Source organism: Heptranchias perlo, chromosome 5, assembly GCF_035084215.1.
Source record: "Heptranchias perlo isolate sHepPer1 chromosome 5, sHepPer1.hap1, whole genome shotgun sequence".
Taxonomy (NCBI): Eukaryota; Metazoa; Chordata; class Chondrichthyes; order Hexanchiformes; family Hexanchidae; genus Heptranchias; species Heptranchias perlo.
In genome coordinates, this window is record NC_090329.1 from 58,199,170 (window position 1) to 58,215,962 (window position 16,793).

A 16,793-nucleotide genomic window follows, 5' to 3' on the forward strand; every position below is an offset into this window, starting at 1 on the left:
GGATGGAGTGAGGCCCAGTTTCAGGGACCAACATCCTGAGCCTAAGGACGCCTGAAAAACGTCTAACCTGAAATGGGTCGTGCCATTTTTCAGGTGTCTCTGGCGGCCACCTAAAACAGGCATTAGATTCTTTAGATATGTAAATCAGGGGCCTATTGCCTTTTTTAGGTCCCCTTACAGAAATTGTCTCTATCAGGATTGTTCAATGGCCACCAACTAAAAATAAGTTTTTTTTTAATGCAAATTTTTACAAAATCTTTCCTGTAAGAGCCAAGAGGAGCAGGAGTGTCCCTCTAACTCCACAATGCTCGCGATTGCCCCCGCCATTGCCCGCTGTAATCCCCCCCGGACTTGCCTTCGGGCTACTGCCGCAATGCTTGCGGCATGACATTCGTGCTTTTCAGATCTGCGAGCCGCCTGTGGAGGCGCAACGGGCACCGGTAGCCCAGGCATAAAATGTTAGAGTCCCAAGGCCAACTTTCAGGCCTCTCGGTTGGGGTGCAGCGGCCCCATATTTCTTCCTGAATGGCTAATGAATTGGCCATTGTTGGGGATCTGTGCATAACAACTCCCCATCCTGCATTTAAATCACCTCTGGATGCCTATGGATGGCCAGATCAGAATGGGGGCTGTCTGAGGAACAGCTCCCTTTCAGGCAAGCTTCTGTTGAAAACACACAAAAAATCCCTTATGTCCAAGTCTTTTTGTGAAAGAATGGCTGAAGAACTCCAAAGCGTAACAATTACAGTTAGTCAGGCATTCACATAACTTGGTGCCATCAGGTCTTCTGACCCAGCTTCCGTCTCTTGTGCAGCCTGATCTCCGTAGGTCCTCCTTTCCTTCCAAACACATTAGATAGCGTGATTACAATTGGGAACTGCTTCTGCTGGGCAGGTAAGATTAAAATCGCCCCATTTGTTTTTGATACATAATAGATTATATATAATAATTCTAGCATGTGTTTTGTCCATCACATTTTCTTTTAAGATGGTTTGGCATCTGTAACAGAGAAAGAACGCCAGTCACTTAATGTTGGGGGTGTCTGACCTGCAGCCTGGTTGCTTATGATATGCAGCCTGCAACTTCCAATCCCTTTCTAATCTGCAGAGTTACCTCACCAAACAATTAAACTCAGATTGACTAGAAGTTGTGTTTACTTAACAAATAGATTTTTGTGGCCATAAAGGAACATAACTGCAGTTTGGCAGGAATCTAATATTGTGCACTACATGGTACAGCACTTCTGTCCTTGTGAAGCAGCATATCATACAACTTACAACAGCAATGACATAGGAGATCCACTATATATAAATTAAAAATGGTACATCGACCGTCGGACATCATGCATGCAAACCAATCTTAAAATGCTGGGTGCATCTGAGCTGTTACCTGAAACTCTTCAACGTAGTCGAATCCGCAAAATTCCTTAACCAAATGACAATTGAAATCTGAGTGACCACAGACTGTGTTTACTTATAAAGTTAAGCTTTCTGGCCTTAAAAGACAAACTAGTTTAATTACTGCTCCATCTTAGCAGCAAAATTATATGTTCTGCATTATATGATTTGATACTTCTGTCATTAAAACACCATAATGTGAGTCACACAATGGGAGATCCACTAGTGTTAATAAATTTTTCAGAAATATAAAAATTTTAATCTGTTTCAATGGACAGATTTTTCACAGTTCTTGCTGTTGGCAATGAAGCTTAACAGTCATAGACCCAGTGTTAAGTGAAGGTGCTTTAGATGGTAACCTGTTAATTGCATTAATTTACTGCGGAGCCAGTAATATCCAATATGCTGATCTGCTTAATTTACAGCCAGCAATATGTTAAGCTAGCCAATGGGAAATTAGTTAAAATTGTTCATATTTACCACTTAACCAGAAAAGAGCCCCTTGAGCTATACAGAGTCCACCTTATGGGGAAAAATAATCTTTTTAAAGGAAAGATACAGTGCAGATCATGTTTTGTTGGCAATGAACTGCAAAGGTTATTGAAGTAATACATAAAATTAGTTTAGTTTCTTTAGGCACCAAAATTAAATTGACTAAAGGAGTGGTATTGAAAAACCCATGTGAAGATGTATGTAAATTCAACCAAATTTCCAAAGATTAGTGTGATGTGGAAAATTCCAGGAAATAAGTAATTTGAGATATATTAGTTTAAAAGTAGCACTTAACCAAAAAAATTTTTGGTGAACAAAGTTGGTGAAATATTTCCAAAAGAATAAGACTGAAGTGGGCAGAAGCCAAAATTGCCAAATTGAACCACACCTATGGTGGTACTAGTACCAGTTAGAACATATATTTTATTTTCATATGTATATAGAATATTATTTTCTTAATCTATGAATAAAGGCCATACAAGTGGTACAGTCTAGTTTAAAATATGTTTACATGGCTCAGAAACAAAATGCAAGAAATACAGTTCTTCCTGATGTTTGTCAGCTTGTCAAATATTCTTTTTATGAATAGACTTGTTTTTCATTTTTATAGCCTCATCTGTTCAAGGACCAATCATATGCAAGGTAAGTTCATTTAATTAAATAATTTACCTAGAAGAGGGATTAAAATGTATCTAAAATGACAAGTTGGCTACTAAATTATTATTCTGAAATAATACATAAATTTAGCTTACTTGTAAAATGTTGATTAATTAAAACCAATTGCAAAAAATGTCATTTTGCTTTGCAGGTGCAATGTAATGTAATTCTGGAGATTGGATCAGTTCAGTTTAGTGGTTCATCACAATGTGGCCAATGTTTCTGCCTTGACTGGATGCCCTCTGAGGAACATGAATATTTGGCAGCAGGCTTTTACGATGGTATGTAGCAGTTTGAGTTGTGAAACTTCAAATCACTTCCCTTACCCCAGCAATTAAATCTCTACTGTTTAATCTGACTTGCGGTGCCTGTCTGTTCCTTTACTGTTTGTGATTTTAAGTCAAGCAATAGCGTGATGTTTATGCATCTTTTTTAAGCTATTATTAATTGCCTGTTCAGACCACTATACTAACCTCATAGTCGTGCATAACAACTGTATCACATCTAACAGCCTTGTACCCATGTTTGTACCACAGTAAGTGGTTATACGAAATAGCCGCAGGAGTAGGCCAATCGGCCCCTCGAGCCTGCTCCGCCATTCAATAAGATCATGGCTGATCTGATCCTAACCTCAAATCTAAATTCATGTCCAATTTCCTGCCCGCTCCCCGTAACCCCTAATTCCCTTTACTTCTAGGAAACTGTCTATTTCTGTTTTAAATTTATTTAATGATGTAGCTTCCACAGCTACCTGGGGCAGCAAATTCCACAGACCCACCACCCTCTGAGTGAAGAAGTTTCTCCTCATCTCAGTTTTGAAAGAGCAGCCCCTTATTCTAAGATTATGCCCCCTGGTTCTAGTTTCACCCATCCTTGGGAACATCCTTACCGCATCCACCTGATCAAGTCCCTTCACAATCTTATATGTTTCAATAAGATCGCCTCTCATTCTTCTGAACTCCAATGAGTAGAGTCCCAAACTACTCAACCTCTCCCCATATGTCCGCCCCCTCATCCCCAGGATTAACTGAGTGAACCTTCTTTGTACTGCCTCGAGAGCAAGTATGTCTTTTCTTAAGTATGGAGACCAAAACTGTATGCAGTATTCCAGGTGCGGTCTCACCAATACCTTATATAACTGCAGCAATACCTCCCTGTTTTTATATTCTATCCCCCGAGCAATAAAAGCCAACATTCCGTTGGCCTTCTTGATCACTTGCTGCACCTGCATACTAACTTTTTGATCTTCTTGCAATAGGACCCCCAGATCCCTTTGTACTGCAGTACTTTCCAGTTTCTCGCCTTTAAGATAATAACTTGCTCTCTGATTTTTCCTGCCAAAGTGCATAACCTCACATTTTCCAATATTGTATTGCATTTGCCAAATCTCCGCCCACTCACCCAGCCTGTCTATATCCCCCTGTAGGTTTTTTATGTCCTCCTCACTCTCCACTTTCCCTCCCATCTTTGTATCATCTGCAAACTTTGATATGTTACACTTGGTCCCCTCCTCCAAATCGTTAATATAGATTGTAAAGAGTTGGGGACCCAGCACCGACCCCTGCGGAACACCACTGGCGACTGGTTGCCAGTCCGAGAATGAACCGTTTATCCCAACTCTCTGCTTCCTGTTTGATAACCAATCCTCCACCCATGCCAGAATATTACCCCCAATCCAGTGATTCTTTATCTTGAGCAATAATCTTTTATGTGGCACCTTGTCGAATGCCTTCTGGAAGTCTAAATACACTACGTCCACTGGTTCCCCTTTATCCACCCTGTACGTTATGTCCTCAAAGAACTCAAGCAAATTTGTCAGACATGACTTCCCCTTCGTAAAGCCATGCTGACTTTGTCCTATTAAATTATGTTTATCCAAATGTTCCCCGACTGTCTCCTTGATAATAGATTCCAAAATTTTACCCACCACAGATGTTAGGCTAACTGGTCTATAATTTCCAGCCTTCTGCCTACTACCCTTTTTAAATAAGGGTGTTACATTAGCAGTTTTCCAATCTGCCGGGACCTTTGCCGAGTCCAGAGAATTTTGGAAAATTATTACCAAAGCATCCACAATCCCTACTGCCACTTCACTCAAGACCCTCGGATGTAAGCCATCAGGTCCAGGGGATTTATCCGCCTTGAGTCCCATTAATTTACTGAGTACCAATTCCTTAGTGATTTTAATCGTATTTAGCTCCTCCCACCCCCCCCCCTCGAGCCCCCTGTTTGTCCAGTGTTGGGATATTCTTAGTGTCCTCTACCGTAAAGACTGAAACAAAATATTTGTTCAGCATTTTTGCCATCTCCATGTTTCCCACCATTAATTTCCCGGTCTCATCCTTTAAGGGACCTACGTTTGCCTTAGCCACCCTTTTTCTTTTTATATAACTATAGAAACTCTTGCTATCTGTTTTTATATTTTTTGCTAATTTATTTTCATAATCTATCTTCCCTTTCTTAATCAATCCTTTCGTTACTTTTTGCTGTCTTTTGAAGACTTCCCAATCTTCTATCCTCCCACTAAATTTGGCTACCTTATATGTCCTTGTTTTTAGTCGGATACTGTCCTTAATTTCTTTACTGAGCCACGGATGGCTGTCATTTCTTTTACACCCTTTTTTCCTCAGTGGAATATATTTTTTTGAAAGTTGTAAAATAACTCCTTGAATGAACACCACTGCTCATGTACCGTCTTACCCTTTAATCTATTTTCCCAGTCCACTTTAATCAATTCCGCTCTCATACCATCATAGTCTCCTTTATTCAAGCTCAGTACGCTTGTTTGAGAACCAACCTTCTCACCCTCTAATTGGATATGGAATGTAACCATGTTATGGTCACTCATTCCAAGGGGATCCTTAACTAGGACATTATTAATTAATCCTGGCTCATTCCACAGGACCAGGTCCAAGGTTGCTTTCCCCCTTGTAGAATCAGTTACATACTGCTCAAGAAATCCATCCCTAATACACTCAATAAACTCTTCCTCAAGGCTGCCCTGCCCAATTTGATTTGTCCAGTTAATATGACAGTTAAAATCCCCCATAATTATAGCTGTTCCCTTATTACATGCCCTGACTATTTCCTGATTAATACTTCTTCCAGCAGAGTTGCAACTATTAGGAGGCCTATATACTACACCCACTAGTGTTTTTTTCCCCTTATTATTCCTTATCTCTACCCAAACTGTTTCATTATCCTGATCCTTTATCCCAATATCATTTCTCTGTATTACAGTGATTCCTTCCTTTACTAATATAGCCACCCCACCTCCTCTTCCTTCCTGCCTGTCCTTCCTGATTGTTAAATAACCTGGCATATTTAATTCCCAGTCGTTGTCACCCTGCAGCCATGTTTCTGTAATGGCCACAAGATCATACCCATACGTAGTTATTTGTGCCGTTAACTCGTCCATTTTGTTACGAATGCTACGTGCATTCAGATAAAGAACTTTCAAATATGTTTTGTGACACTTAGTTCCTGCTTTTTCCTTTTTTAACACTTTACCTTTTACTCCATACCTTCTGTCCCTTCCTGACACGCTTTCCTCTGTCTCCCTGCTCAGGTTCCCAACCACCTGCCACAGCTTTGATGCTGGGTTAATCGCCTTACGCCTTCTAGTTTTAATTTTATCTGTCGTGCCTAAAGTACACTTTCTTTCCGCTGCTCTATGCTTTTCCCTTTCACTTGTTCTTGAACAACTGTTTGTACTATTTGTATTGTAGATTTCCCCTGGGTCTTCCCCTCTCTTGCTGTAAGTTTAATGCTATATTTTTCATTTTCGTGGAGGTAATAACACAACATAACATCCTGGTTACTGGAACTACTTCCCCTTGAAAAAGCTGTTTGAATAAAATGTTCTCAATGTAAATGTTCCAAAACTGAAGAAGACAACAATAATTTCATCAGTTCTCACTGTCTACACTGCACTGAAACTATACACAAAGGGGTATCATGTACTGTTAAAACAAGTTATCTTTTTCACACAACTAATAAACTAACAATATGATGTAAGCGTTTTTAGTTTCAACTGAACAAAAAACTTGAATTGAGTTTTCATAGCCATAAACCTAAGTGAAAGCAGTGTTTAAAAGCTTGGAACAGAAAGTCCATAAAATGGTTAATTACCTTGTTCTTGCCCTATAATACTCTTCCATCAGGAATTATGGTCATTACCCTGACGTAATTTGAAAGGGAGAAGTTTATAAAGGCTGCTCACTGGGAGGGCATGCCTTTATAATAAAGTTTCTTGTGACCTGATCTTTATATCCTGAGAGTTGAGTCTGTCCGTCAATCTTCTTTCTTATTGAATAAATCTGTATTTTTCTCCTTTTTAATTTGATTATTTAGGTAGTTTTCTACTTTTGTTACTCAACAATCATATTCAGCAAAACCTTTCTCAGAATTTCAGTTTTTCCGCAGTCACATTCCACCAGAAAAAGTTCTACTCTTAGTGCATTGCAGCAAAAGAAAGTTTCTCTGAGATACAGTGGCTATACCAGTTCCCCACACACTTAGGTTTATACCGAGGAGAAAGCTTAAAATGTGGTTAATTCTAAAGTGATTGGACTTTCATGTACTCCTCGGAATAAAATAGCTGAGTTTCTTGTACAAACATGCAACTCCATTTATAGATATCTGGGTTTCCACAATCCTTGGACTTGATTTAAGGAGTCAATGCCTTACACTGCACCCACACCCAACAGTAAAATAATGGGACTCAAGGCGGATAAATCCCCTGGACCTGATGGCTTCCATCCTAGGGTCTTGAGGGAAGTGGCAGTAGGGATTGTGGATGCTTTGGTGATAGTTTTCCAAAATTCCCTGGACTCAGGAGAGGTCCCGGCAGATTGGAAAACTGCTAATGTAACACCGTTATTTAAAAAGGGTAGTAGGCAGAAGGCTGGAAATTATAGGCCAGTTAGCTTAACATCTGTGGTGGGTAAAATTTTGGAGTCTATTATTAAGGAGACAGTAACGGAACATTTAGATAAGCATAATTTAATAGGACAAAGTCAGCATGGCTTTATGAAGGGGAAGTCATGTCTGACAAATTTGCTTGAGTTCTTCGAGGATATAACGTATAGGGTGGATAAAGGGGAACCAGTGGACATAGTGTATTTAGACTTCCAGAAGGCATTCGACAAGGTGCCACATAAAAGATTATTACTTAAGATAAAAAATCACGGGATTGGGGGTAATATTCTGGCATGGGTGGAGGATTGGTTATCGAACAGGAAGCAGAGAGTTGGGATAAATGGTTCATTTTCGGACTGGCAACCAGTAACCAGTGGTGTTCCACAGGGGTCGGTGCTGGGTCCCCAACTCTTTACAATCTATATTAACGATTTGGAGGAGGGGACCGAGTGCAACATATCAAAATTTGCAGATGATACAAAGATGGGAGGGAAAGTAGAGAGTGAGGAGGACATAAAAAACCTGCAAGGGGATATAGACAGGTTGGGTGAGTGGGCGGAGATTTGGCAGATGCAATATAATATTGGAAAATGTGAGGTTATGCACTTTGGCAGGAAAAATCAGAGAGCAAGTTATTTTCTTAATGGCGAGAGACTGGAAAGTACTGCAGTACAAAGGGATCTGGGGGTCCTAGTGCAAGAAAATCAAAAAGTTGGTATGCAGGTGCAGCAGGTGATCAAGAAAGCCAACGGAATGTTGGCTTTTATTGCTAGGGGGATAGAATATAAAAACAAGGAGGTATTGCTGCAGTTATATAAGGTATTGGTGAGACCGCACCTGGAATACTGCATACAGTTTTGGTCTCCATACTTAAGAAAAGACATACTTGCTCTCGAGGCAGTACAAAGAAGGTTCACTCGGTTAATCCCGGGGATGAGGGGGCGGACATATGAGGAGAGGTTGAGTAGATTGGGACTCTACTCATTGGAGTTCAGAAGAATGAGAGGCGATCTTATTGAAACATATAAGATTGTGAAGGGTCTTGATCGGGTGGATGCAGTAAGGATGTTCCCAAAGATGGGTGAAACTAGAACTAGGGGGCATAATCTTAGAATAAGGGGCTGCTCTTTCAAAACTGAGATGAGGAGAAACTTCTTCACTCAGAGGGTGGTAGGTCTGTGGAATTTGCTGCCCCAGGAAGCTGTGGAAGCTACATCATTAGATAAATTTAAAACAGAAATAGACAGTTTCCTAGAAGTAAAGGGAATTAGGGGTTATGGGGAGCGGGCAGGAAATTGGACATGAAGCTGAGTTCGGATCGGTCAATGCCCTGTGGGTGGCGGAGAGGGCCCAGGGGCTATGTGGCCGGGTCCTGCTCCGACTTCTTGTGTTCTTTAGATTTGTGGTTGGGATCAGATCAGCCATGATCTTATTGAATGGCGGAGCAGGCTCGAGGGGCCGATTGGCCTACTCCTGCTCCAATTTCTTATGTTCTTATGTATGTTCTTCCAGTTGCCTGCTCCTGGCTTACATGTTTTGTTTAATTTTCTTTCTTTTGTAAATCAACCCGTGTCTCCAGGATCCAATCCAGTTACTTATACAGCCCAAACTTCAACCTGGTATCTACCCTAAGCATAAGCCTCAACTTTGGCCTCTAGCCTTTATTCGTATCACGTCCCTCACTTCTGGTCCCATTAGATACACAGCCAACCTCCTCCTCACTTTTTGAGCAACATTTCACGATATCGACTAGTGTTCCTGATCAAATCCTCTTCGCAGACGAGACCTGAACTTACCCCATTGTCAGTCAAAAATGTTAGTAAATCTGCTGCAAGTCAGCTGTTCCAGGATTAAAATGTTTCTGGATTAAAATATTAATCAAAAGCTTGGACATAAGCTCATGTTTTGCATTAGAAATTGAATGGTACCAGAGCAACTCACACAATTATGATTTTTTTGAGCTTTCCTTGGATTATTCTTTTCAAATACGAGGAAGATGTATGTACATTTTAAGTTTTCTGTTATAGGTGCATTTTCAGAACAAACATTTTATTGTAATAGAGCTGATCAGATGTAAACTGGTAGAGCATAAGCAATTGCTACCAAAGAAATACTTTAGGGTTGTGCTATAAGTGTATGTCAAAATGAAGCCAGCTGTAAGAAGTTGTGTGGAAGGCTACTTCCAGTGCATAGCATGGTTGACAAATTATTAGGTGGAGTAGTTATTAGAAACAATGCAATAGATAGGAATAGATGACTGACTGTGAGCTACAGGCAGCCAGCTGGTTTTTATTACGTAAGCAATTAATGAACGCCAGCAAGACTAACTACCAGATTTTTTTCAAATATATAAACAATCTATTTTTAAGCATTAGTTCACATGGTTCTGTTTTATTTTTAAATATGAGTTTACATGTTCTTTCTGTTATCTGATGGATGTGGTAGTGCTGGCATGAGGTAAGTAAAAGCGTAATAAGATTATAGTGCTGTGGGATTTGAAGGGATATGAAGTCGGGTAATTGGCACTGTAGTATCGCCAGTTATTTTGTTAAGTGAATTATTGGGAAATATAGAGCAAAATTATAACTGCAGGCATTAATAAAGAATATAGTCTCCTGATAAAGTCGCAAGTGAATTAGAAATCTTCACAATTAATTAGCATTGAGCATCTTATTTCTAAGATGAATTTCAAAAACAAAAAAAGTCTTAAGAGCATATTTTACTTAATGTTAATGGGACTACAAGTCCAACCTTGTGTAGTTGGTCACTTTTTTTTAAAGTCTGTAACAAAAAAAACAATTTTAAAAGTTGCATCTTGTAGAAAAATGCTGGTGGCGATAAATTCATTTTGGTGTGCACATTAAAAAGAGTGTTTTGTACAGGAGCTTGATTGACTGAATAGCATTGTATTTCTAGAAGCCTAGAGACTGGTGCACTAAATATAATAAGATTACAGATGACCAGTAGTGAGAGAGAAATAACTGAACCAAGCAATTAAACACTGCTTTCATTTAAGTTCTGATGGTAAGATAAACCCAGGCATTGAATTACTATGTTGTCTCTGTCAGGCGATTTTCATTCTTTACAATGTACAGCAGGTACAGTATAGTTATTACTAATGCAGGGTTGAGTTAGTATTGATCTTGTCATTGTGGAGCAAAGCTCATGGATGTGGTTGGTAATTAGGTAATACAGGTATGGGTGGTCAAATCTGTAGGTGTACCCCAGTTTAAAAAAAAACATATAACCAAAGTATTTCTGTTAAACTAGCTTTCACTGTGATATCAGGGCATAGGACAATGGTTAGTTTCCTGGGACTCCGTGATACAAAAAGTTATACGAAAAATGCTACTTCACAATCTTTGTAAAAAGATTTCATTTGAGTGCTTTGTTACCTACTTATGAAAGATAATTTCGCTACAGATACAATCTGTACTCATAGGGTACAAAACATATTACTCTGATGGTACCAGGGATAAGAGCCTTTACACATGTGGAGAAACTAGAGATGCTGGGCACTTCATATCAGAACAGAGACGGTTGATGTTATGTAGCTGGGACAAATAAAGGTCCCCAGGCCCATGCGTGCTTGCCTGTTTTTGTTTTAATGGACCTCATTCCCATATACCTAACCTTTCTCCCTCCACCCCACCTACAGGTGAAAAAACATGAGACCTCTAGCCAATTTAGGAGTCTTCTGTCAAAAATTTCCCTTGGATGCATTAAAGGTGATCAGGCAAACCCCAGGAGGGCCCAAGTTATTTCAAGAAATAATTAGTTTCTGCCGTGATCATGTATTTTCTCAAACATGCACCTTGTACCTCCAGAATCCTACTCCATTGTTTGATCACCCTCTGAATCATAGAAAGTTATGGCACAGATGGAGGCCATTCAACCCATCGTGTCTGTGCCAGCCGAAAAAGAGCTATCTAGCTTAATCACACTTTCCAGCACTTAGTCCGTAGCCCTGTAGGTTACGGCACTTCAAATGCACATCCAAGTACGTTTTAAATGTGATGAGGGTTTCTGCCTGTACCACCCTTTCAGGCAGAGAGTTCCAGACCTCTATCACTCTCTGGGTGAAAAAAATTCTCCTCAGCTCCCCTCTAATCCTTCTACCAATTACTTTAATTTTATGTCTATATTGAATTCCATTTGCCACTTTTCTGCCCACCTGACCAGTCCCTTGATATCTTCCTGCAGTCTACAACTTTCCTCCTCACTATCAACCACATGGCTAATTTTTGTATCATCTGCAAAATTCTTAATCATGCCCCTTACATTTAGGCCTAAATCATTAATATATACCACAAAAAGCAAGGGACCTGGTACTGAACCCTGTGGAACCCCACTGGAAACAGCCTTCAAGTCGCAAAAACACCCGTCGACCATTACCCTTTGCTTCCTGCCACTGAGCCAATTTTGGATCCAACTTGCCACTTGCCCTTTGATCCCATGGACTTTTACTTTTCTGACCAATCTGCTATGTGGGACCTTGTCAAAAGCCTTGCTAAAATCCATGTAGACTACATCAAACGCGCTACCCTCATCGACCCTCCTTGTTACCTCCTCAAAAAATTCAATCAAGTATAGTCAGACACAACCTTCCCTTAACAAACCCATGCTGACTGTCCTTGATTAATCCGTGCCTTTCTAAATGATGATTTATACCGTCCCTCAGAATTGTTTCCAATAATTTGCCCACTACCGAGGTAAGGCTGACAGGCCTGTAAGTACTCGGCCTATCCTTTTCTCCCTTTTTAAACAACGGTACATTAGCAATTCTCCAATCCTCTGGTACCATGCCTGTAGCCAGAGAAGATTGGAAAATGATTGTCAGAGTCTGCTATTTCCTCCCTTCCTTCTCAACAGCCTGGGATACATTTCATCCGACTGTGGTGATTTATCTACTTTCAAAGATGCCAACCCCCTTAATATTTCCTCCTTCACCATGTTTATCCCATCCAATATTTCGCACTCCTGCTCCTCCTCTTAACTTCAATGCCGGCATTGTTCCCCTCTTTTATGAAGACAGTCGCAAAGTATTCATTAAGAACCACACCCACATCTTCTGCCTTCACATATAGATTACCTTTTTGGTCTCTAATAGGCCCTACTCTTCCCTTAGTTATCCTCTTGCTCTTTATGTTTTTATAAAACATCTTTGGGTTTTCCTTGATTTTACTTGTCAGTATTTTTTCATGCCCACTCTTCGCTTTCCTAATTTCCTTTTTAATTTCACCCCGACACTTTCTATACTCTAGGCTTTCTGCAGTATTGAACTCTCGATGTCTGACATAAGCTTCCCTTTTTTGCCTTATCTTACCCTGTATGCTCCTTGATATCCAGGGGGATCTAGTTTGGCAGTCCCACCCTTTTTCTTTGTGGGAACATGTTTACTCTGAACCCCTTGAATGCCTCCCACTGTTCTGACACTGATTTACCTTCAAGTAGCTGTTTCCAGTCCACTTTGGCTAAATCACTTCTCAACTTAGTAAAATTGGCCTTTCCCCAATTGAGAACTTTTTCTCCTGTTCTATTTTGTCCTTTTCCATAACTATGCTAAATCTAACTGAATTATGATCTCTACCACCAAAATGCTCTCCCACTGATACTCCTTCCACCTGCCCAGCTTCATTCCCTAAAACTAGGTCCAGAACTGTCCCCCCTCTTGTTGGGCTTGCTGTGTACTGGCTAAAAAAGTTTTCCTGAATGCATTTTAAGAATTCTGCGCCTTCTATATCTTTTACACCAATTCTATCCCAGTTAATATTCGGGTCGTTGAAATCCCCTACTATTACTACCCTATTTTTGCACTTCTCAGAAATTTGCTCTTCTATCTCCCTCTGACTGGGGGTCTATAGTACACTCCCAGTTTTGTTCTTTAGCTCAACCCATATGGCCTCATTTGATGCTGCTTCTAACATATCATCCCTCCTCACAGCTGTAATTGTTTCCTTCACCAATATTGCCACCCTCCCTCCTTTTTTATCCCCCTCTCTATCTCGTCTGAAAACCCTGTAACCAGGAATGTTGAGCTGTCATTCCTGCCCCTGTTTAAGCCATGTTTCAGTAATAGCTAAGATATCATACTTCCACGTGTCTATCTGTGCCCTCAGCTCATCTGCCGTACTCACTGGACTCCATGCATTGAAGTATATGTATACCATTAAGCACTGCCAAACTCCTTTGTCGTCCATTTTCTAACCTTTGTTTCCACTGCCTTGCAAACTCGCTTACTAATTTTCTGCCTTCCATTTCCAGCTCTGCTTCTCTCCCATCTGAATCTGGGCTTCGGCTCCCATCCCCCTGCCAAGCTCGTTTTAAACCCTCCCCAACAGCGCTAGCAAACCTCCTCGTGAGGATATTGGTCACGGCCCTGTTGAGATACAACCCATCCGTCTTGTACAGGTCCCACCACCCCCAGGACCAGTCCCGATGCCCCAGGAATCTAAAGCCCTCCCTCCTGCACCATCTCTCCAGCCACTCATTCGTCTGCACTGTCCTCCTATTTCTATACTCACTAGCGCGTGGCACCGGGAGTAATCCGGAGATTACTACCTTTTGAGGTGCTGCTTATTAATCTCTTTCCTAGCTCCCTAAAATATTCCGGCAGGACCTCATCCCTCTTTCTACCTATGTCATTGGTACCAAGACCTCTTGCTGTTCACCCTCCCCCCTCAGAATGTTCTGCAGCTGCTCAGTGACATCCTTGACCCTGGCACCAGGAAGGCAACATACTATCCTGGAATCACATCTGTGGCCACAGAAACGCCTATCTGTTCACCTAACTATTGAATCCCCTATCACTATTGCCCTCCTGACCTTTCTCCTCCCCGCCCCCCCCCGGCCCCGTACAGTTGAGCAACCCATTGTGCTGTTGACTCGGCTCTGGCTGCACTCCCCAGAGGAACCCCCTCTCACCAGTATCAGTTACAAAGTGAGGTGCACTCGGGGGACTCCTGCACTACCTGCCAGGTCCTCCTTGTCTGTCTGGCGGTCACCCATTCCCTCTCTGCCTCCACACTCCTAAGCTGCGGGTGACCACTTCCTGAAACGTGCTATCCACGAAACTCTCAGCCTCGTGGAAACACTGTAGTGATGCCAGCTGCTGCTCAAGCTTCAAAACCCAGAGCTCTAGCTCCTCCAGCTGATGACGCTTCCTGCACATGTGGCCTACAGGACAGGAGAAGTGTCCTGGAGTTCCCACATGGCACAGAATGTGCATTCAGTGGGACTGAGGTGCCCTGCCCTGTCTCTATTTATTAGATTACTACTAAGCCTACAGGAAACAAAAAAATATATAATGAGAAATATAAAACTTCTGAACATCCAACTGCTCTCTCGCTTTCTCAGTTCTATTTGGCCCCATCATAACATCCAAGCAGGTAAAGTGTTTATCAATGCCTTAATTTTACGTACCTAAATCACATCCCCTCTAAGTCCACACCTCTTCAGTGAATACAAACCCAAGCCATGAAGTCTTTTTTCATAGCTCAGTGCACTTAGGCAAGGGATCATCCTTGTTGCCCTTCTCTGTACCTACAGTAGAGCCGTAATGTCCTCCTTGAGGTGAGGGGACCAAAACTGTATGCAGTTATAATAACAGCTTTTAAAAAGGAAGTGGTTTAAGAGGAGATCTGATCTGAGGTGTTCAAAATCATGCGGGATTTTGATAAGTTAAATAAGGAAGAGTTATTTCCTTTGATTGGTGAGCTAGTAACTCGAGGAGATGAATTTAAGATCATCACCAAAAGCATTGATGAAGGTTTTCAGCAACAAATGGGCTGAGGCAGGAGTGGAGTTTGGTAATGTTACGTAAGCGATCTTTGTGATGGAGAGGACGAGAGTTTGGAAGCTCAGTTCAGAGTCAAATAGGATGCTGAATGAAGGGAAAGGCTAGGAGACTTTCTTTTCATGCAGAGGGATCTTAGAGTATGGAATTCCCTATCAGAAACGTGGTGGTAGAAGAATCCGTAATGACCTTTTAAAAGGGAAGTGCTTAAATATTTGAAAAAGAAAAATAAGCGTGAAGGGAAAGACTGGGGGGAATGGAACTTAGAGAGCTGACACAGGTTCGATGAGCCAAATGGCCGCCTCCTCGACTAGAAAATGCTATGATCATACTTTTTTTTGAACTTTAAGTTTTCATTTTGGTTCTCTTATCCCTGCCCTTCTGAGAGAGGTAGCTCATGCTAGGATATGTGTTCCAAGGGCAAAAATGTAATTCACTAAAATGGCCATTCTTTGTGTGACTTCAGACCTGAATGTTTGGGCTGTTCAACAATAGAGATGTTACACCCAAATCCTAATCTTGACTTCACTTCGACATCCACATACACTTCCATCATGGGTCAATGGATAGCAGTTAGTGCAGAAATGCTAGCCATTTTGGTTTGGGACTACTCGTGTGGAAGAACAACACCAACACGAATGAAGTATAGTTTTCATTTCTATATTTCTGTGTAATTGTTCTTCTTCCGTTCTAGTCCAGCGATGCTGAGATCAATTGCAGCATCCTTACCACCAACCTGACTGAAATTAAAAGGTTACAGTATTGTAATAGTTATGATACTAGACTAGTAATCCAGAGAACGAGTTCAAATCCCACCATGCCTTGAATTAAGTTTTTTTAAAATATGGAAATAAGAAGCTGATATTAGTAAAAGTGATCTTGAAGCTTTCAGATTGACGTAAAAACCCAACTCATTCATAACGTCCTATAGGGATGGAAACTTGCCATTTTTACCGACATCGTTACTTCTGGAATCGCCCAAGGATCTATCCTAGGCCCTCTCCTATTTCTCATCTACAGGCTGCCCTTCGGACCTCATCCAAAGACATGACATCAGGTTCCGCGTGTACACTGACGACATTCGGCTCTACCTTACCACCACCTCTCGACCCCTGCATTGTCAGCTTGCTTGCCTGACATCCAATGCCGGGTGAGCTGCAATTTCTTCCAATTAAACATTGGGAAAACCAAAGCCATTGTTTTTGGCCCCTGTCATGTACTCCATTCCATCACCATCGATTCCATCCTCCTCCCTGGCCACTGTCTCAGTCTGAACCAGACTGTTCACAACCTCAGCATCCTATTTGACTCTGAACTGAGCTTCCAAACTCTCGTCCTCTCCATCACAAAGATCGCTTACGTAACATTACCTAACTCCACTCCTGCCTTAGCCCATTTGTTGCTGAAAACCTTCATCAATGCTTTTGTTACCTCCAACCTCAACTATTCCAATGCTCTCCTAGCCGGCCTCACATCATCTTCCCTCCATAAACTTGAGCTCATCCAAAACTCTACTGCCCGTATCCTTACCC

General features: G+C 41.3%; 1 protein-coding gene across 2 annotated transcripts in view; it reads left to right on the forward strand.

The window, feature by feature from the left end:
- gtf3c2 (general transcription factor IIIC, polypeptide 2, beta) overlaps nt 1-16,793 on the forward strand; it is a 148,272-nt gene that overhangs the window by 83,137 nt on the left and 48,342 nt on the right. For both annotated transcript variants that reach the window (XR_010962901.1, XM_067984439.1), the window contains exons 10-11: nt 2,500-2,531; nt 2,698-2,827. Coding sequence is in view for 1 of the 2 variants with exons in the window: in XM_067984439.1 (XP_067840540.1) it covers nt 2,500-2,531; nt 2,698-2,827 (162 nt within the window). In the remaining variant the exon portion in view is untranslated. The remainder of the gene's footprint in view (nt 1-2,499; nt 2,532-2,697; nt 2,828-16,793) is intronic.